We start from the raw sequence: 19,534 nt of genomic DNA on the forward strand, positions 1-19,534 counted from the left end.
TAAACACGCGTGTGAAGAGCGTGTGACCTAGCCCGGGGCCCCGGAGCCGCACCCCATCCTGAGGAGGCCCCTGCCTCTGCTCCCATCCCACAGGCCTTCACCAGGAGCTGGGTGCCACCACTCCCCGCCTCGGGGTCTGCCCCCCACTGAGGCTCCTGGTCTGCCTTGTCCGGCTTCTCTGTGCCCCCCAGACTCTCTCCCAGGAGTCGTCCACGGCCTTGCAGCTGATGCGGGACCCCCCTGGGCGGCCCCGGGGAGGCTGTGAGCGATGGTGTCACCGTAGTGGGCTCCTGTGCCCTCCTTCCTGGTTCCCCTAACCAGGTTTCCTCACTGGTGGAGGGTGGGGGCAGAGGAAACTCGGCCGCTCTGGCCGGGGAGCGGCCACCCTCCAGCGCCGGCCCTGGGCAGGGTCATGGCAGGAGGGAAGGCCAGGCCGAAAGCACCCCACTCTCCATGGACAGAACACACTCCACCTCAGGCTTGACCATACCCTTTATTGCCCTTCGCAGTGCGGGGCTGCGTACAGGCCGCCCTCCCAGGGAAGCCAGGCAGCAGTGGGCTTGCTGGGCCGGCACCGCCCCCTGTACAGCAGTGACTGGGTGACTCATGGCAGCCGGTCCGCGAGCACGCTGTTTAGGCAGCTGTAGAGGTGGGCGTACTGCTCCTGGGGGCAGGCGGGCGGCCGCGGTGAGGACAGGGAGGACTGCACGGCCCCCACAGAGAGCAGGGCCCCGGACGGCCTGGGGCGGACCTCTCCCGCCCCCATGTCCCGAGGCTGAGCCCCGGGGCCACTCACCAGCGTTGGGGTCATGAGGCTGCAGGCCTGCGACTGCTGCAAGACCACAGTGAAGATGTCCACGCTGCCCTCGGCCCCTGCCTGCTGCAGCAGCTGCTCCAGGGCCAGGAAGGTGCCCAGCGGGGACGCACCCTTGCTGCAATTGACCTTGAGTTGGAGGGGCTCCTGGGGGCCTGGGCCAGGGGGCCGGGGAGGGACACCCAGGAGAGCCACCGCCAGCCTGGGCCCAGGCCGAAGGGCACGGGTTCCCAGAGGGTGTCGGGACCGAGGGAGGAGGGGGCCATGTTGTTTGGCCCTTGCCCCGAGCCGGGAGGCTGTGCGTGCTCCGCCCGCTCCCCGGGGCCCCGTCCAGCGGCACCTGCAGTGGCTGAGCAGCGTGCCGGGCTGCCTGGCGTCCCGGGAGCAGCACTGGTCCACGGCGGCCAGGAAGGGCAGCAGGGTCTCGGGGGGGAGCGCCTGGCCCGGCTGCCCGCATGGGAACTGCAGCCGCCGCACCGGCCTCTCCTTGCCGCTCGCCTTCTGGGCAGAGACGTTGGCACCGCTGCCGGGGGGACCCGCGGCTCTGTGGAGCACCCCCCCCCACCCCCCGACCCCGCGGCCCAGCCTACGTGTGTGACATGAAGGGAGACGCAGGGCCAGCCTGCAGCACTGCCGTCCGCCACCCAGCGCGCAGTCACTGCATCCGTGACGACGGGCTGCGTCTCCGTGGGCCACAATTCCTGTGGAGGACCCACCCGGGCTGCTCGGCCAGCCGGCCTGACCCCGCCTGTGGCCCGCACTGCGCCCCCCGGCAGCCCCCGGCGGCCCACCCTCTGCTCTGCCCCTCACCTTCTCCTGGGGGTCCGGTGGGCACAAGGAAACCAGCACGCAGGCCCCATGCTCCCACACCAGCTCCCAGAGTTCAGCTGGCCCCGCGGGGCCGGTCAGCACCACATGGTCGCGGCCAGAGGGCCCGCCCTGCAGAGCATAGGGTGTCCCCACCGTCTCAGCTCTGGGCCTCCAGCCCCCCAGGCGTGCCCACACAGTCCTCAGCTCTGGGGGCCAGCCCCCCAGGCCTGTCCACACGGTCAGAGGGCATGTGCTCACAGGGAAGAGCCAGGCTTCGAGCATCTCCCCAGCCGGGCCGCTCTCCACCGAAGGGGACCACTCCTGGCAACGGCCATCTGCGGGAGGAGGCAGGGGTGAGACTGCCGGAGGCCCAACCCCCGCTGTGCCCCATACCCGGTCTACCGGAGCCCAAGCATCCGCCAGCACTCACTGGAGGCCGTGCCAATCTGCTCACTCCGGGGAGGGGGCATCCCAGAGCCAGCCTCGTCCTTCAGGGCCTGGAGCAGGAGCTGGGGTGCAGGGAGCCGCCGTGAGGCAGGCAGGGTGCAGAAGAGCTGGCTCGAGGGGACCCCACGCCACCCTGCCCAGCCTCCAGCCACCTGGTGCTCCCTCAGGAAGCCCGCATTGCCATCGGCAGCCCGCTCCGCGCACACCCGGGCAAAGTTCCTCACAGGGATGGGCTGTGGCCTGCAGGGGGCACCGGCCACGTGGGGGGTGCCTGGGGCTGCCCAGTGCCCTCTGTGGGTCTCTGCAACCCTGTGTGGACGGAGTCAGCGGCCTGGTGGTAGGAGGGAGGGAGGGAGGGAGGGAGGGGGACTCCCCCCACCCTGGGAGGAAGGAAGAGGGACCCCACCCCCAGCCCCCCACCCCCCAGCCCCCAGCCCCCCCCCCCCCCCCCCCCCCCCCCCCCCAGCCCCCCCACCCCCCACCCCCCCCACCCCCCCAGCGCCCAGGGCACCCATACTCAGCAGCGCAGGTGCGGGGAGGCCCCTCTAGGACCCTGCTCAGGAGGCATCTGTGCAGGAAGATGTACTGGCTCTGGTGGGGGGCAGGGGGGCTGGCTAAGGGGCTGCGACCCAGCAGATGGCTTCCAGACTTCCGGACCCAACCAGCCTGGCGGCCGGCGCAAGGGAGAACCTCTGGGAGTCCTCCCGTGGAGCCCAGTGTGAGAGCTGGGGGGGCCACCCACCCACCCCCGTGGACCCCCGCCCAAAGGGAAACAAGCGCCCTTAGGAGGGTGGCTGTCCCAGTCCCTCCTCCAGGGCCCTTCCCTGCCCCCTGGAATCCTGGGGCCAGGCCACCAGCCCCGCCCACCCGCCGCCTCCCGCGCCCCCGCCCACCCGCCGCCTCCCTCGGCCCTGCCTGCCCGCGCGGGCCCACCGGGGTCTGGATCATGAGTGGCCGGTGCAGGCGCAGCGCGTGCACCACGTGGAACACGTCCACCACCTGCTCCTCCTCCAGCTGCCGCAGCAGCCGCCACAGGGCCACGAAGGTGCCCGAGCGGCCCACGCCCGCGCTGTGGGGACAGAGGGCCAGGCCGTGAGGGGCCGCCCCATGCCCCCAGCCCAGGGCCTGCCTTGCCTGCAGGGTGGGCCCTGGAGGACGGAGGGCCCAGGGCAGGGGCACAGGGTCCGGGTGGGGGGCTCCCGTGCCCCCACCAGCCACCCGCCTCACCTGCAGTGCACCAGGAGGGGCCCTGTCCCCGTGGCGGCCCTCGCCTGCTCCCGGACCAGCTCCACGAAGGCCAGCAGGGAGCTGGGGGCCTCGGGGACGCTGTGGTCCGGCCAGGTCGTGAACTGCAGCTGCTTCACCGTCCGTGGCCACCGCTGGGCAGCCTGGGGCGGGGCGGGGCGGGAGTCCTCGCTCAGCCCTCATCTGCCACCAGACCCCGCGGGCGGGCTTGGGCCCCCTACCCCCGGGACGCTGCCCTCACCTCCTCCAGCCTCCCGGGGAGTCTGCCTGCTGGGGGTGCCCAGGCAAGGGGCACTGCTGCCCCAGGAGGTCACGACCCAGGAGGCAGATGGGGCTCGGGGGCCTGAGCCAAGCGCAGCACAGGCGGAGACGTCCCTTCTCTCCCGGCCTTGGATGACCCTGAGTCTCCCCTCTGCCACCGGGCCCTTCCATAACCACCAGCCGCCTGGGCTGGCAGGAGGCCAGAGACCCAGGGGTGAGCTGACCCTCCCGCGAGAGTGCCCCCCGCTCCCCTGGTGGGCACACACGTGGTGCAGCTGGAACTCCCGCGCAGTCCACTCGTCCTGGCGCTGCTCAGCCAGCAGGCGGACAGTGACGGGCCCGTGGGTGACGGGGCTGGAGTCGGCTGGCCAGTAGTGCTCGCACAGCACCTAGGGCCGGAGAGCAGCGTGGGGATGCGGGGCGGGGCGGGGCGGGGCCGGGCCGGACCCGGCCCAGCCACCCCGGCTCGATCGGCATCCATCCCGCCCTCCATCTCGGCCACCCTCCTCGTCCAGAAGCTGCTCTGTCCCAGACGGGCCCCAGCACCCCCATCCCAGACGTCAGGTGGCCCCTGGGGCTTCCAGGCAGCGGCCAGCCTCCTGGGGCAACTGCACGGCCTTCCTCAGGGTCACCTGGCCGGGCCACACGGCTCCACAGGAGGGCTCAGAGGTGTGTCCAAAGCAAAGATGCAGACTGCCCTGTCTCCGCCACCCCCGGCCCTGGGCGCGGAGCAGGAGGGGGCACTGTAGCAATAGCAGAGGCAGCAGAGGCTGGGAGCCTGGGTGCCAGGTCCCCGTTCCTGTCCGCCTCCCAGACCCACAGCCAGGCCTGCGGGCAGAGCCTGCCACCTGGTGGCCACCTGGGGCTGCGGCGTGCTCACCCGCCCGTTCTCCATGCCCACGGTCAGCATGACGATGACTTGGACCTGCTGCTCCCACACCAGCCTCCAGAAGTCTGCCAGGGTCTTCTTGAGAGGCCCCTGGGTGGCGATGAACTCCTGCGGGTGGCTGTAGCCCTGGCACGGGGAACAGGAAGGCGTGAACCGGGGCCCTCGGCACGCAGCTGTGCGTCCGCGCGGGATCTCTGCAAGTGAGAACTGCGTGTGCATGCCGGCACGTGTGCGCACACGTGAACACACGTGCACCAGGGACCCAAACAGGAGGGTAGCTTGGAGACAGCCCCACATGGAAGGGACGATGACGAGATCGGAAGGGCCCCAGGTAGCCTCCCCAGGCCAGCTGCCCACACCACCTGCGTCCCCCTGGGCTCCACTGCCCGCCCTGCCCCCCGCCCCACCCAGCGGTCGCCCCTCTCCAGCAGCCCCACTGCCTCTCCTGCCTCCACCCGATGACCCGCCTGGCTCTGTCCGCAGGTCCCCCCCAGCTCTTCTCTGGGTCTTTCCAGTGACATCCACCCCTCTCACTGCTCGTCAGGATCCTGTGATAAGAGCCCAGATATCTCTCCTCTAGGAAGTCTTGACGTCTAGTCCTTGGTGGACTAAATGTTTCTTCTGAGCACATGTGTCTCACACACACACGCACACAGACACACGCACACACCCGTGCACACACATGCGTGCACACTCATGCACACGCACGTGCACACAGATGCACAGACACGCACACACACAGACACACGGAACAACACATGCGGTCAGACACACACGCACACACAGACACATGTGCACACACATGCAGACACATGCATGCGTGCACGTGCACACAGATGCACAGACATGCACACATGCACAGACACACGTGCATAGACACACACAGAGACATCCACACACATGCACACGTACACACACATGCACACACGTGCACAGACATGCACGCACACAGACGCGTGTACACACATGTGCGGGTGCACGCACGCATACATAGAGACATGCACACATGCGCGCGCACAGAGACACACACGTGCACACACAGACACGCACGCACACAGACACGCGTGTACACACATGTGCAGATGCACAGACGTGCACACATGCACGCACACAGAGACACGCGCACACATGTGCTCTTTTGAAGGGTGGAGTCCGAGCAGCCCCAGCCCGGCCCCTGTGGGCCCAGTGCAGGACACGCAGACACACAAGCTGGCAGTCTTCACGGACAGCCAGGGCAGGACAGCACCCCCTGCAGACGCAGCAGATGCCACAGCCAGCCCGCGGGCCGCCCTACCGGGATGAAGCTGGCATTGATGTAGTCGGAGTGGGGCTTCCCGTCCAGCAGGGCCAGCCTGACCCGGGAGTGGTCATCTGCAGACAGTAAGGCGTGCATTGGGAGCGGGCACAGGCAGGCCGCTCCGCCCACCCGCCGCCACACTCACAGGGCAGCACGTGAGGGTAGCGGTTCTTGGCGCTGTTGGCAGGGTGCTCAGCCTCCAGCCTCGGCTGCTCCTTGCCCACCTCCTTCAACTCCTGCAGAGATCGGGGCCGGGACAGACCCACGTTGCCCCCCATACCAGACAGGGGTCCCCCAGAGCCCTAGGTGGCCAGAAGCCTCACCTCAAACTCCTGAAAGAAGGCCTGGTAGGCGTGGGCACTCTTGGCCTCAAAGCTCTGCTGGAAGCTGTGCGCGGGGATGGGCCGGTGGGTCCGCCTGGGTGGGGGAGGCAGAGAGCCTGGTGTGTGGAGTCCTGCCCTGGTGCCAGCGGGCGGGGACACACAGCCCTGGGCTCCAGTCGGGGGACGCGGGGCGGGGGCCAGACAGGACGACACGTGGAGGTGGGCGGGAGTCTCAGAGGGCCAGGCCCTGGGCCCTGAGGATGCTTTGGGAGTCCGCTCAGTGTGAGCCCAAGGAGGCAGAGGAGTGACCCGCGGGAAGACGAAGGCCCAAGGCCGAGAGGAAGGAGGAGGAGAAGGTGACTCGGCCTGAAGCTGTCAGGCGCTCGTCAGGGCCCAGGTGAGGCCGGGTGGGGAGTCGAGGTTGGGGCTGAGGGGCTGAGGGCGCAGGTGGGTGCTCACCACAGGTTGTAAGCCGTCAGCTCCTGGGAGGGCAGGCTCTTCTCCGCCCTGCAGGGGTGATGGGGTGGTGGGAGGCTGTCTGGGCCCCCCCACCAGCGGCAGGCGGCCCTCCCCTCACTCACCTTTGCCCCTTCACGCGCCTCCAGCACAGCAGGCCCAGCAAGACCGGGGCGAGCACGCTGGCCACAGTGCCCGCTGTCACCGGGAGGGGCACCGCCCAGGACGGGCTGGTCCGGGGCTCTGTGGACGGCGGGTGCGGGTGAGCTGAGGGCCTGGAGCTGTCCTGCAGCACCACGCCTGCTCACCGGACCCCTGGGGAGGACACAGAGGCAGACCTCCCGGAAGGGAGGGAGGCGCCCCGGATGGGGACCGAGCAGTCCCCCCAGCTCCGGGTAAGAGGACCCCCTCAGCCCCCGACGCACTGGGCAGTCCTGCCCACCCTGGACCCCCTCGGGTAGAGGAGGGCGGGGCCTGGCTGCCCTGTCCATCCGCTTGCCTCACAGCCCTGGGCTGTGGAGCTTTGGAAATGGAGTGGCTCAGAGTTCAGATTTCACAAATGTGAAATGCACACAGGAGCGCAGAGCCTTACTGATAAAAAAATAGATGCAAGCTATCTCATTAATTATTTTAAGAATTGATCACATGTTGATCGATTTTCAGTATCTCAGGTTAAAGAAGATGCTGCCGGGATTAATCTGCCTGTTTCCTTCTCTTTCGCGTCCTGCTAGGCGTGCGGACTCCCACGTGTCTCACTCGCGGCTTCCTCACGTCTCTACCGCTTCACCGCTGCCCCAGAATCTCGCCGGGCAGAGGCAGGAGGGCAGACCGTTTCCTCCACGTCTGCCTGCCCACCGCTCCCCAGCCCACCCAGCCCTCCCGGACCACCTGCCTCCCGGCCCGGGGGGCTCCCAGCACTGCCTCGCAAGACGGGTTCCCGCTGGTGGCTGGGACAAGGCTCAGAAGAGAGGTTCCAGCAGCAGCCCCCCACCCGGGATCCACTGGGGGCCCCTCCAGGCGCCTGCATACCTGAAAACGCCGAGAAGGCGATGACGGTGTCAGGGCTGTGCCTGGAAAAGGCCACGACGCTGAACCTGGGGCAGAGGAGCAGGAGGCTGAGTCCCGGCAGCAGGAGCCCCACCTGCGGAGCCTTCCGATCCCGTCCCTGACCCTGCAGAGTGCCCACCACCTCCCGCAGCAAAGTGCAACGGAGCCCACCCCTGCCCCGCCTGGAAGGAGCTGGGCACGGGGGCGCTCCGGGCGTGCTCTGCCTGCCAGGAAGCCCCACGCGTCTCCCCTGCATCAGCACAGGCTCTGATTGGCACGAGGCGTGAACAGCCCCAGCGAAACCCAGAGTACCCCCACTGTCAGCCGCAGCCCTCACCGATACCGGGAACCCGGCCTGAGCCGCCCGTTACATATGTCGTGGGTCCGGCCGCAGTCGTCTGTGCCCACGGGCACCAGCCAGGATGCGGGCCTGGTCCAGGGCCCGGGGTGGAAGGGGCTGGAGAGCAGGACGGCCAGGTAGGTGTCGCGGCCCCCGTAGTGGTGATCATACCACGTGCAGCTGATGGCTTCGCGGGGAGGCCGGGCCACTGGGAGAGGAGCAGGCGCACGGTGCGGCCCAGGCTGCCCCACGCCACCGGGCGCGCCAGTCCCGCTCTCCAGAACGCCCCACCCCTTCCTGTGCTAGGACGCCCCCCGACCCTGACATCCATTCTGCCCGTGTCAGCGCCCAGCCCCTCACCAGCCCTGCCAGGCGGTAGCTGGGGGCCCCCACCCCGCGGCCGGGACTCACGCGACATGTTGGTGCTGGCGATGACCCCGTACCACTGGATCTGCCCGTCCTCCTCGCCGAACATCCCCTGGGCGATCAGCACACCCATCCCCGTCTCGGGCTCCAGCTGGGGGGATGCGGCCAGCTCCGGGGGATGCCAGGCTGGGAGCGGAGGGGCAGTGAGGCGCTGAGAGCAGCCCCCAGGGCGGGGCCGTGCCCAGGCTGGGCTGGGCGCCCCGGGCGTGAGCCCCACAGGGTAGTGGCTTCCCGGGCAGGGCCCAGGTGGGGGCGGGGGAGGGCCCCGGGGGAGCGGGCCGGAGGCGCCTACCCTCGGGCACAGTGGCGCACACCAGGCTGACCGCCCGGCTCCACAGGCCATTCCTGCCCAACACTGAGAAGCTGAGGCGGTAGGACGTGGCGGGCGCCAGGCGGGCCAGGAGGAGGGCACCCCTGGAGGTGTTGGCCCGGAAGACGAGCTGGGCGGCCCCTCCCGCCGCCAGCTGCTCAGCCACAACCAGACAGGTGTCCACGTCCCCCGCAGGCACCGTCCAGACCAGGGCCAGGCGCGTGGTCTCAGGCTGGCACTGTACGTCCTCCACCGGGTCAGGCTCTGCGGGTTCAGGAGTTCCGTGTCAGGAGTGGGGGTCAGTGCACCTGAGAGGGGCTCGAATGCAGAGGCTCAGAGGTGCTGGACGCCTTTACCCTGGAAAGGGGCAATGGCCACAGGGAGAAACAAGCGCTCCTCCAGAACGGCCCCTCTCCCCGCACCCACCTGGAGAGCGAGGGGCGGCCCAGGGCAGGAGGGCAGGGCTCCCACTGCACGAGAAGGGGCGGGGCGGGACGGCTCAGTGCTCAGGGTGCCCCGCCCCCCGACAGACGCCCGCGTACCCACAGGCAGCAGCACAGGGTGTGTGGAGGCCTGGAGGGGGCCCGCCCGGCACTGCACGGTCAAGGACAGGTTGCATCCAGGCGTGAGGTCCCTCAGGACCAGGCGGGCTTGGCCCAGGGCCAGGGGCTGCTCCCGGGACAGGAGCCCAGCCCCTGAGAGCTGCGCGTGGCAGGCTCCGTGCCCCAGGGGGCCGCTGGCCCAGGCCAGGCTGACCACGGCACTGCCCGCCCGCATGGACACCAGCAGCTCCGCGGGCGCCACTGGGGCTGCGGGAGGAGAGCAGGCAACCTCTGACCCCAGGCAGGGCCTGGTCTGCAGGCGGGAGGAGGGCCTCCGGGCGGCCCTGCCCACCGCTCCTCCCCTCCCCATCCCCACGCCACTCACGGGTCCAGCCGGTGGCACTGGCCGCCACCGCACGGAGGGGCCCGGCCTGCGTGACCACCTCCACCTCGTACTCAGTGCCCGGAGTCAGAGCCGAGAAGCTGGCGCCGTCCACCTGGGCCCCGACGCGGCTGGAGTGCACCCGGACGCCTGACCGGTACAGGGTCACCCGGTAGCCGTCCCGGCCCCCCAGCGCGTGGACCCAGAATGCCCGGAGCCCGGTGGCGCCTTCACTGGTCACGTTCACCAGGGCAGGGGCGAGGGGGCCTGCAGGGAGAGTGGGGTAGGGGGAGAAGAGAGGTGTAGGACCTGAACTGTGTCCCTCCAAATTCACGTTCATCTCCTGATCCTCAGGACCTCAGAACATGCTTGGAGATGCAGCCTCGAAAGAGGGAATTAGGGCCAAAGGAAGTCACTGGGGTGGGTCCTGGCCCAGAGGGGATTGGGGCGAGAACGCACGCAGGGGCAGCCCTGGAGCCTGGGAGGAGAGGGCGGGGCGCAAGCCGGGGCCTCCACCTGTGCCCCCAGAACTCGGGGGGCCTGCCTGAGGCCCCTCTGCACACTCAGCCCAGGCAGGGCGGAGGACAGCCCAGTCTCTGCTCCTTCCTCCCTGAAAGGCCCCCCTGTCCTCCACCCTTGATAGGGTTGGGAACACTGGCTCAGGTGACCCCCACCCAAACCCTTCCCGATAGCCGAGTCCAGGGTCTGGACAGACCCCACCCGGCACCACCTGAAGGCTTCAAGCCAGCACCTTCCCCAGCCCAGCTCCAGCTTCAGGTTAGAGGCTGGGTCTGGGGTCTAAGCGGGGCCTCTGCCCCCTCCCCTGAGCTCAGGGCCTGGGGCTGCGTGGCAGACACCTCCATTGTAAACTGAGGCTCACAGAAACACAGAAAGGAGCAGGCCTGCTCAGGGCTCAGCTGGTTAGAGCCTCAGGGTCCCAGAGGCAGGAGGACCAGGCAGGGGGTGGGCCCACCACAGTGGAGGGGGTGCAGCCAGGCAGGGGGCCACTGTCGTCTGACTGCACCAGGCAGGGTGTGGGCCCACCATGGTGGAGGGGGTGCAGCCGGGCAGGGGGCCAACGTCATCCGACTGCACTGGGCAGGGTCTGGGCCCCCGGGGGCTTCCTGGCCCATCACTTGGCTCCGGGAGGAGAGACACGCCCGGCGCTTCAGTAATTGAGACCCTTCACGGGAGACCCTCTGAGACGGAGGCCCCCGTGCCCAGCTGCGGTTTCGAGAATTAAGTGAGAGAACACTGAGTGAGGGGCCTGGCAGTGGGGTAAGGGGTCCCTGACGCTGGCCCTGAGAGACTGTGGGGACCCACCACGGCGCTGCACGAAAGCAAAGCTGGGTCCCACCCACCCGCCTCGCACCAGCGAGGGGGACCCAGGGACTCCCAGCCGGCAAGGGGTATCCTGGTGCCCCAGGGCCGGAGAGCAGCTGGCCTCAACCCAGCGGCCTGCTCATGGACCACAGGGCTCGGGGGTCAGTCCCTGGGACACCCTGCAAGGGCGGTCGGTGGGGTGGGCGGGGCACTCACGTGTCCAGCCTGTGGCATTGGCACTGCTGCTCTTGTCGGGGCCCCGCAGGGTGGCCAGCCACACCAGGAACTCGGTGCCCGGAGCCAGCCGGGCCCAGGAGAAGGCCTGCGCCTCAGGGCCCAGGGTCTCCTGGCCCTCCAGAGCCGGGGGCCGCAGGCGGTACAGCCGCAGGAGGAAGCCGTCCCTGCCCCCCACAGGGGGGCTCCAGAATGCCCTCAGGGCAGGGGGCCGGGCAGCCAGGCCCAGGCTCAGGCTGGTGGGCGGTGCAGGGACTGCAGAATGAGCAAGAGGCGGATTTGAGCCCCCCGCCCAGCCCCGGGCCGTTCCCTTAATGCTGGTCTCCAACACGGCCAGCCCCGGACTCAACCACCCCCTTGCTTCCCAGGAAAACCTCTTGGCTAGCTCAGTCCCTGCCCCACGCCTGCTCCCCTCCCTGCTTCCCAGGCCTCAGCGCCAAGGCTGACCCTGTGCCGCCCGCCCCGCCCCAGCGCCAGCCGCCCCAGGCTCACACCAGGACCAGGCCTTGCTGTGAGCTCCTTCCCTCTCTCTCTCGCCCCCACCTCAGGGCCTGAGGACAAACTCTCTTCACTAAGGCCCCTCTCTGCCCACCTTACTCAGACCCATGTGCTCCTCGGCCCACTTCCTTCCTCGGGGAAACCTCCCTTGACCCCCTAAGGTGGCCCTTCTGTGAGCCCTGAAAGGTTAGCCACAACCACAGAACATTCCTCATAGTCCTCGATCCTAAACCCATGAGGACAGAGACTCACACGGTTCAGACACGCTGTCCATGCACACTCACCCGATGATGCACCACCAGCGCAACCACTCAACAGACACGCTGACCGTGTGCTTGCTCGCCTGTCTGCCTCTCTACGCTATCTTCTTCGCAATTTTTAGCTTTGGCATGTGACCCCATAGCTAAACACGGAAGGCACTCTTTAAGTATTTGTTGGAAGGATGGATGGATGGTTGGAAGGATGGGTGGATGGATGGATGGATGGTTGGAAGGATGGGTGGATGGATGGTTGGAAGGAGGGGTGGATGGATGGTTGGAAGGAGGGGTGGATGGATGGATGGATGGGTGGATGGATGGTTGGAAGGATGGGTGGATGGATGGTTGGAAGGAGGGGTGGATGGATGGTTGGAAGGAGGGGTGGATGGTTGGAAGGATGGATGGATGGTTGGAAGGATGGGTAGATGGATGGATGGATGGATGGATGGTTGGAAGGAGGGGTGGATGGATGGATGGATGGATGGTTGGAAGAATGGGTGGATGGGTAGACAGCTGACCCTATGGCACGAGGTGGGGAATGCTTTCGAACAGGTCATGAAATGCCCTACCCTGACTAGACGCATGGCCTCTGAGTCAGGCACACAGAGGAAGGCGTGTGAAGGATGTTGGTACCCACCCCACTGCCCAGGGCTGGCCTCCCAGGGGCCGCAGCGGGGAACTCACGTGTGCAGGCGCGAGCCCTTTGGATGCTGGAGCTGAGGTTCCCCGCCCGAGTCCACACAGACACGGTGTAGCAGGAGCCAGGCACGAGATCCCGCAGCGTCAGGCTGGCGTTGTCTGGGCCCAAGTTGACAAGACCGCCCGGGAAGCCCTGGCCGCCCTCCTGGTGCCAGCTGACCCTGTAGCCTTCCAGCGGCCCCGCTGCCGGGGCCCAGCCGACGGTCAAGGTGGAAGGGCTGTCCCTGCCGGTGACCTCCAGTGACTGTGGCGTGGGGGCCCCTGACAGAGGAGAGGGTGTTAAGGAGGCCACGCACGGTGTGTGGGCCTGTGACAGCCCCCCTCCACCCAGGGCAAAGCCCCCCGGCCGCTGGGACGCAGTGGCCGACACTTACCTGTGTGGCCTGCGGGGCTTGCGGTGGCAGTGCCCAGAGGGGAAACAGCATCCACCTGTTTCCCAGCACCCACCAGCATCCCAGGCCTGTGGAGTGTGACCAGGGCAGCCCCAGGCGGCCCCGAGACGTTTCTGAGGAGGCAGGGGGCCCCCTCGGTGTAGGGCAGTGTCTGGCTCCCAGGCTCCTTGCTGGCCTCCGGCCCATCTAGGGGCAGCTTGGGATCGCTGCCCTGCAGGCGCTGGGCTACAGCATCTGGAGGGGTGTGGGCCCTGGAGGGTGAGGGTCTACCCCTCTCAAGGCAGGTGCCCCTGGGCAGGACCCCAGCCCGTTCCCCACCAGCCCAGACTCACCACCCAGCCAGGCAGCGGCCTGGGCCCGGGCCTCGTAGGGCCCCGCCAGAACTCTCAGCTCCAGAGCATAGTGTCCGGATGGCAGGGGCCCCAGGAACGTGACATTGAGGGCCCCAGGACCCAAACTTAGGGTCTCGTCCACGGGCCCGCTCAGCCTGAGCAGGTAGCCCTCTCGGGCCCCCGGGCCTGCCTTCCAGCTGGCCCCGAGCCCTGGGGGCTGGGGAGCGAGCCCCAGGTCCAGGGGCGTGGAGGGACCTGCGGGGGAGGGAGACACTGCGGAAAGTCCTTGCGGCCGGCCAGCTCCCTCCTGTGCGCCCTGGACAGGCCACATGCTGGGCGAGTCCTGGGACCCGGCCAAGGACACAGAGATGGGAGAGCACTGCCGGCGCCAGGCCTGCCCCTCCCAGCACAGCCGCCGCGGCCCCTTTGAGGGGCAGAGGCCGAAGCACAGAGAGAGCGAGCACTCTGTCTGGAGACCCACAGGCAGGCAGTGGCAGAGCCCAGCCCAGATGCTCCCGAGCCTCAGGGCTGGCCCCTGTCTCTGAACCTTGGTCTCCCCACCGTCATGGGGGACAGCACGACTTATGGGGGTTAAATGACGTGCCACACAGAAGCGCCTGGCGTGGGGCTGGCACACAGCAGTCATCATCACCGTCACCTTTGGGGTGGGGGCTTTTACCACCAGCCAGCAGGTGGGCACCCTCGGGCCTCACCCCTTCCCTGCAGGACCCTGGACGCCCCCCGCATAGCCGGATCAGCCCACTTGGCTGAGGGAACTCTGCAGAGGCCAGCAAATCCCCAGCAGCACTCACGGGTCCACTCGGTGGCGCTGGGCCCCACTGCCCAATGGGGCCCAGCGATAGCGCTAACTGTCAGCGTGTAGGGCGTTCCAGGAGAGAGGCACGGGAAGGTGTGACTGGAGACACCTCGTGTGACGCCCGCCGTCAGGTTGGAGCCACTGAGGAGGTCCGTGAGCAGGAGGTGCAGCCAGGCGGCCCCCCCAGAGCTGTACCAGGAGGCCCGCAGGGCCCTGGTGCCCAGGGCGCGCAGCGCCAGCTGCTCTGGAGGCACAGGTGCTAGAGGAGGGTGGGCAGGGCAGAGGCCGGCTGGAGAAGGGCCAACCAGGGACCCGGCACCAACCCTGCGCGGGAGCCGGGAGCCGGGAGCCCGTCACATTGGCAGGTAGCTCTGGACCACCTCCTACCCCCACCCGGCTGTCGCCTGAGGTCTTGCCAGGCGCGGGCCCTACCTGTCCACTGGCGGGTGCTGGTCTTCGCCTGGAGGTGGGCTGCCCAGGTGGTAATCTCCAAGACATACTCACTGCCTGGTAAGAGGTGGCTAAAGTTATAGGACAGGGTGCCGGCGGACGTGGAGACGTTGCGAACCACTGTCTGGGACTCCAGGTGGCAGAGGACAAGCTGGTAGCCATCCTGCCCTCCAGGAGCAGAGCCCCATGAGGCCTCCAGGCTGGATGGGCTCTCAGAGCTGTGGAGCTGCAGGTCCTGGACGGTGGACGGGGCTGCGGTGAGGCAGAGAGCGGTGCCAGGTTCAGGGCCGGGCATCACCTCTGCTTTCAGTTCAGTTCAGTCGCTCAGTCGTGTCCGACTCTTTGCGACCCCATGAATCGCAGCACGCCAGGCCTCCCTGTCCATCACCAACTCCCAGAGTTCACTCAGACTCACGTCCATCGAGCCGGTGATGTCATCCAACTAGCGCTCCTCAACAGGTCACTGTACCAGCGTGGTCCCCAGAGACCTCACCAACCCTCCAGGGGCCACCATCCTGCTTGGCCACGCCTCCGCCCGCAGGCCCCGCCCTGCCCCAGACCACGTCCCCGCCCCAGGCCGCGCTCCGCCCGCAGGCCGCGCACCTGTGAGCGCAGTGAGGCTGAGGCTGGCGTTCTGCCCGCAGGGGCGCACGGCCGTCACCTCCAGCTGGTAGCGACTTCCTGGCACCAGGTCCCGGAATTCGAAGCTGGACGCGTTGGTGTGGGCCTGGAGCAGCTGCCCTTCAGGGGAGCCACGGGGGCTCAGCCGGCTGAGGCGCAGGGTGCGGCCGGGCCCGCCCGGCCCCGGGGCATCCCAGTTCAGCGTGAGCCTGGCGGACCTGCCCTGGCTGCTGACCGTCACCCTCAGAGGCGGTCCTGGGGAGCAAGGGTCGTCAGGGCCCCCAATGCCCTGTGCCCTAAAGGAGGCGGGGGCAGGAAGGGCCAGAGTAGAGACGGGCCAGGGGGAAAGACAGCCCTGTCCGCCCGACCCCCGCCACCTACCTCCACTTGCCCCACCAGGACCCTCTTCCGGGGGCTGGCACTCGCCTTCCTGAGGAGGGGGTATGAGGGTGGGGGAGAGGGGCAGAGGAAAGGCTGTCCACTTGTCTGTCCCCCACCACAGGCGTGGCCTAGGGCAGCAGGCAGGACACCTCGGTGCGGAGGCCCCCAGCCGGGGCAGCTGCCCTGTGTCTTGTGGGGCTGGGCAGGAGCTGCCTCTGCCCAACTTCGTGCAGATCAGCCGGGGCCCTCGGGGCAGCGGGAGGCCTGAGCACCACAGAGAGCAGCCCCCAGCCCGCCGCGGCCCCAGTGCCCACCTCACCTTGGCCAAGAAGCCTGGGAGCCAGAGGAATACCACAGACAGGACTGGGAGCCTCATCCCGGGGGTCTGCAGGGAGAGCTGGGAGGCAGCAGGAGGGGCCGTCCTGCCGCCCCTGCTCAGCGCCCGGCTCCCTGGAGAGTTTGGCGGCCCTTCCACCCCAGAGTCTGCTCCCAGCAGGGCCCCAGGAAGGGGCGGGGGTGCGACCCCTGGCTGCAGACACACCTGCCTCTCACTCTGGCCCTGCCTCCACGCTCTTCAGCAGCTGGCTTTCCAGGCAGGAGGAGACCCAGACCTGGAGAAGCAGCGCCCCGGGGTGGGCAGAGACGGCTGACTCCCGACGCCCCGCCCTGGGGAGAGAAGGACATGGCATTCGTGTTCCTATCGGGAGGTTCCTGGTGACGTCATGGTCCTGGGAGCTGGGTGCTGGGTGGACGGACAGCTGTGAGTGAGTGTCCCCTTATGGACACAGAGGAGCACGTTCTAAAGGCCTTTGTTGCAGGGGTGGTGGGCCCAGGACAGCCCTCCTGTCTCTCGCCCTTGCACCCCTGGTGAGGAAGCGATGTCCACGGAGGGAAGAGCGAGCCCTGCCCCAGGGTGAACCCGAGCCTCCAGCCTCGGCTCCTGACCCCTGACCGCCTGGGACGTTTGCTTGCCTCCAGCCCCCGCCTGCTCCACCTAGACCCTCTCCCCACCCCACCCCCGGCCACCCACCCCCGGCCACCCCCTCGTGGACACAGGTGCTGTCGAGGCCTAGGGCAGCTGAGAGGTTCCTACAGCCTGGAGCCAAGGGCTCACCTGGAAGCAGTCCCTGGAGCCCCTAGCCCAAGGCAGCTGACATGGGGAAAGGCGGGGAGGGAGACGGAGGAAAGGATAGGGCCCTGGTCCCCGAGCTGGAAGTGGGGAGGGGGACGTAGCATACAGGCAGGTGCAGAGATGCTGGGCGGGGAGTAACCCTAACCCTTCTCTCCCGCCACTCGGCCAGAGCCGCCCACCAGCCTCTGGATGGGGCCTGGAAGCTCAGCGCTACAGCCTTGTGTGTGTGTGTGTGTGTGTGTGTGTGTGTGCCCGCCCGCCTGGAAGCTCAGCACTGCAGCCCTATCAGATTGTCCAGGCTGCTCGCACGTGTGTGTGTGTGTGTGTGCGCGCGCACGCATGCATTCTTTCAAAAGAGGAGGTGGGGGAACAACTAGGGAAACTGATGTGAAAGGGGGGAGGTCCCAACCTGGCCACATCGGGGGACACTCCACCCTCCCCACCCCCTCACCTGCGGCACCGCACTTAGCTGGGCCGACAGAGTCTGCAGCAGCGGGATGCTGCTGCTGCTGCTGCTGCTGAGTCGCTGCGGTCCTGTCCAACTGTGTGCGACCCCATAGACGGCAGCCACCAGGCTGCCATCCCTGGGATTCTCCAGGCAAGAACACTGGAGTGGGTTGCCATTTCCTTCTCCAATGCATGAAAGTGAAAAGTCAAAGTGAAGTCGCTCAGTCGTGTCCGACTCTTAGCGACCCCATGGACTGCAGCCCACCAGGCTCCTCCATCCATGGGACTTTCCAGTCAAGAGTACTGGAGTGGGTGCCGCTGCCTTCTCCAGCAGCGGGATGGAGACAGCCTAATTCAGAATCTGAGTAGAAAAGGTACACAGGACAGGGTTTTAGGTAAGGGGTGGGGTCTCAGACTGTGCCCAATAGTCCCCACAAAAGGAGGCCTGTTGGGGTCAGCACAGACCCCACGGCTAGTCCTATGGATGGGGCCTGGCCGTAGGGACACACCTGTCAGCCCCCAGCCAGCCTGGGGGATAGCCTTGGCCGGGACGGAGGTGGAGGGGGTGGGAACGCTCGAGAGGGTGAGGAAGACGCAGACGTGGGAAGCAGCCTCCCAGCCGAGCGTCTCTGTCCAGCAGAAAGTGCCCCAGGGTCTCCGGCTGTCCAGCAGAAAGTACCCCAGGGGCTCTGGCTGCTCCCTGCAGCCGTTCCCACAGACACACCCACATCCTCCACCTGGAGCCCCAGGGGTCCTCCGGAGCCTGCCTTACCGTCCTTCTGGGGAGAACCGGCTGGACGCAGAGGCAGGCGGCGGGCAGTCTGGGCGTGGTGGCTCCCTGGCTCGAGTGCCAACGGTCTCTCCCCTGCTGCGTCCCGGCGTCCATCCTCCAGGCCCGCCCCTTCACGCCCACCGCGGCAGCCTGGCCTTGAGCACCCCCACGCCCGGAAGATAGTCTCCCGGAGGAGAAGGGCCGGAGGCTCTGGATGGCCCAGCCTCCCACACCCTGGGACCTCTCCAGCTCTCTGTGTCTCTGTCTCCCCCACACAGCCAGGGACACGAAGCCTGCTGGCCCAGGGTCTGGAGGGGTGTGGGGGGCACCTGGGATCAGGGCTTCTCCTCTCAGAGGAGCAAAGAGGATAGGACGGGCCGGGGCAGCCGGGCCCCCACAGTGGGCCAGTCCTGAGACTGCCTCGGGGGCTCTATCAGGGCCCGCCTTTGACCCCAGGGCAGGCAGGTGCTGCAGGAACCGGAAATTCCCAATACACCAGTACAACACGCAATACTCAAGACCCTGGGGCTCCCAGCCCTGGACCTGGGGAGCGGCTGGAGGAAGGGTGCGGGGCTCTGCTGAGCTGCGGCTCGGAGACCTCAGCCCCATCACCCCTTCCTGGGGCCACTGGACGGCTCCGAGCACCCCTGGGCCCGCCCTCTGACCGATGAGGGAGGGGCGCTCCTCGGCCCCTGGGGAGAGGGCTCCTGAGAAGCAGGGAGGAGCAGGGACCCCCGTCTCAGCAGGGCTCAGGAGGGGCTTCCTGGCTTCCTGTGCCCCCCACCCAGCTCTGACGCACATTGGCAGGAGGAGTGAGTGGCCTGAGAGCTGCCGTCGGGGCAGGTCCACGCCAGGAGCAGGGAAGGCTCAGGACGGGAGTCACTCCCGCAGCCTCCAGGCCTTTGCCTGCACCCCGCAGCCTGGATGGGCAGAGTCCACCCCGGACGGGGCCCAGGCCAGGCCGGGGGATGTTGAAGGACCCTGTCTTCTCTGAGGCTTCTGCTGGCACCCGGCCCCCCCCAGCTGTGTCTGCACCTCCAGCGAAGTCCAGGCATCTCTTAAGCAGAAAGGGACATGGGGTGAGCAGGAGGCAAGGTGAGTGTCGCCCCCAAACACGGCCAAAGGGACTGAGCCGTGCTTGGGGCCTGACCTGGCGCCAACCATTGCCCACCCCGCCCCCGCCCACTTGCTGCACCTCTGGGCCCCCAGCTCTCCAGCCAAAACCTCTGCCTGCAGCCCCTCAAACCCTGAGGGGAGGGGCGCTCACAGCCCGCAGGCTCAGACCTTGGGGGCCTGGGGGCACTGGCGGTGTAGTGCGGGACACACATCCCCGCCTCCTCCCCCCACTCCTGCGGTATCCTAGCTTCCTGTTTGTGATAAGAATCAGCAGCCTGCCCCAGAGAGGGTGGCCCTCTTTCCAACCCCCTCCTGCCCCCTTTCCTTTCCCAGGCCCCCCGCTACCCACTAGTGGAAATACGGGTGGGTTTCCGGCCGGCTGAGCTGGAGGCCACGCCCCCCGATCTGCCAGGGTCCCCAGACTCCTGCCCCATGCCCTCCACCTGGGCGTCCCCGGCCTGGCCCCTGAGCACC

The 19,534-nt window shown here is 68.0% G+C and overlaps 1 protein-coding gene across 7 annotated transcripts; it reads right to left on the minus strand.

The window, feature by feature from the left end:
* Window positions 1-474: 474 nt before the first annotated feature.
* LOC101111382 (receptor-type tyrosine-protein phosphatase V-like) lies at window positions 475-17,995 on the minus strand. Of its 7 annotated transcripts, none has more exons than XM_060396807.1 (34): window positions 17,945-17,995; window positions 16,135-16,259; window positions 15,913-15,978; window positions 15,195-15,642; window positions 14,574-14,843; window positions 14,137-14,400; window positions 13,325-13,579; window positions 12,975-13,226; window positions 12,586-12,861; window positions 11,129-11,401; window positions 9,593-9,856; window positions 9,208-9,474; window positions 8,648-8,929; window positions 8,341-8,481; window positions 7,927-8,137; window positions 7,572-7,636; window positions 6,668-6,785; window positions 6,546-6,593; window positions 6,087-6,180; window positions 5,909-5,999; window positions 5,761-5,837; window positions 4,458-4,592; window positions 3,844-3,966; window positions 3,299-3,459; window positions 3,005-3,140; window positions 2,589-2,662; window positions 2,224-2,380; window positions 2,055-2,133; window positions 1,883-1,959; window positions 1,625-1,753; window positions 1,405-1,515; window positions 1,155-1,315; window positions 797-932; window positions 475-664 (listed from the first exon to the last, which is right to left on the minus strand). In XM_060396807.1, the coding sequence occupies exons 3-34, from the start codon at window positions 15,967-15,969 to the stop codon at window positions 605-607; spliced, it is 5,292 nt and encodes a 1,763-aa protein (XP_060252790.1). In that variant the 5' UTR covers window positions 15,970-15,978; window positions 16,135-16,259; window positions 17,945-17,995; the 3' UTR covers window positions 475-604. The 7 variants fall into 7 exon arrangements, with proteins under 7 accessions (XP_060252790.1, XP_060252791.1, XP_060252786.1 ...); XM_060396808.1 differs by having other exon boundaries at window positions 15,195-15,467; window positions 15,594-15,642; window positions 15,913-16,259; XM_060396803.1 differs by having other exon boundaries at window positions 15,195-15,978.
* Window positions 17,996-19,534: the final 1,539 nt, after the last annotated feature.

This window comes from Ovis aries, chromosome 12, assembly GCF_016772045.2.
Source record: "Ovis aries strain OAR_USU_Benz2616 breed Rambouillet chromosome 12, ARS-UI_Ramb_v3.0, whole genome shotgun sequence".
NCBI lineage: Eukaryota > Metazoa > Chordata > Mammalia > Artiodactyla > Bovidae > Ovis > Ovis aries.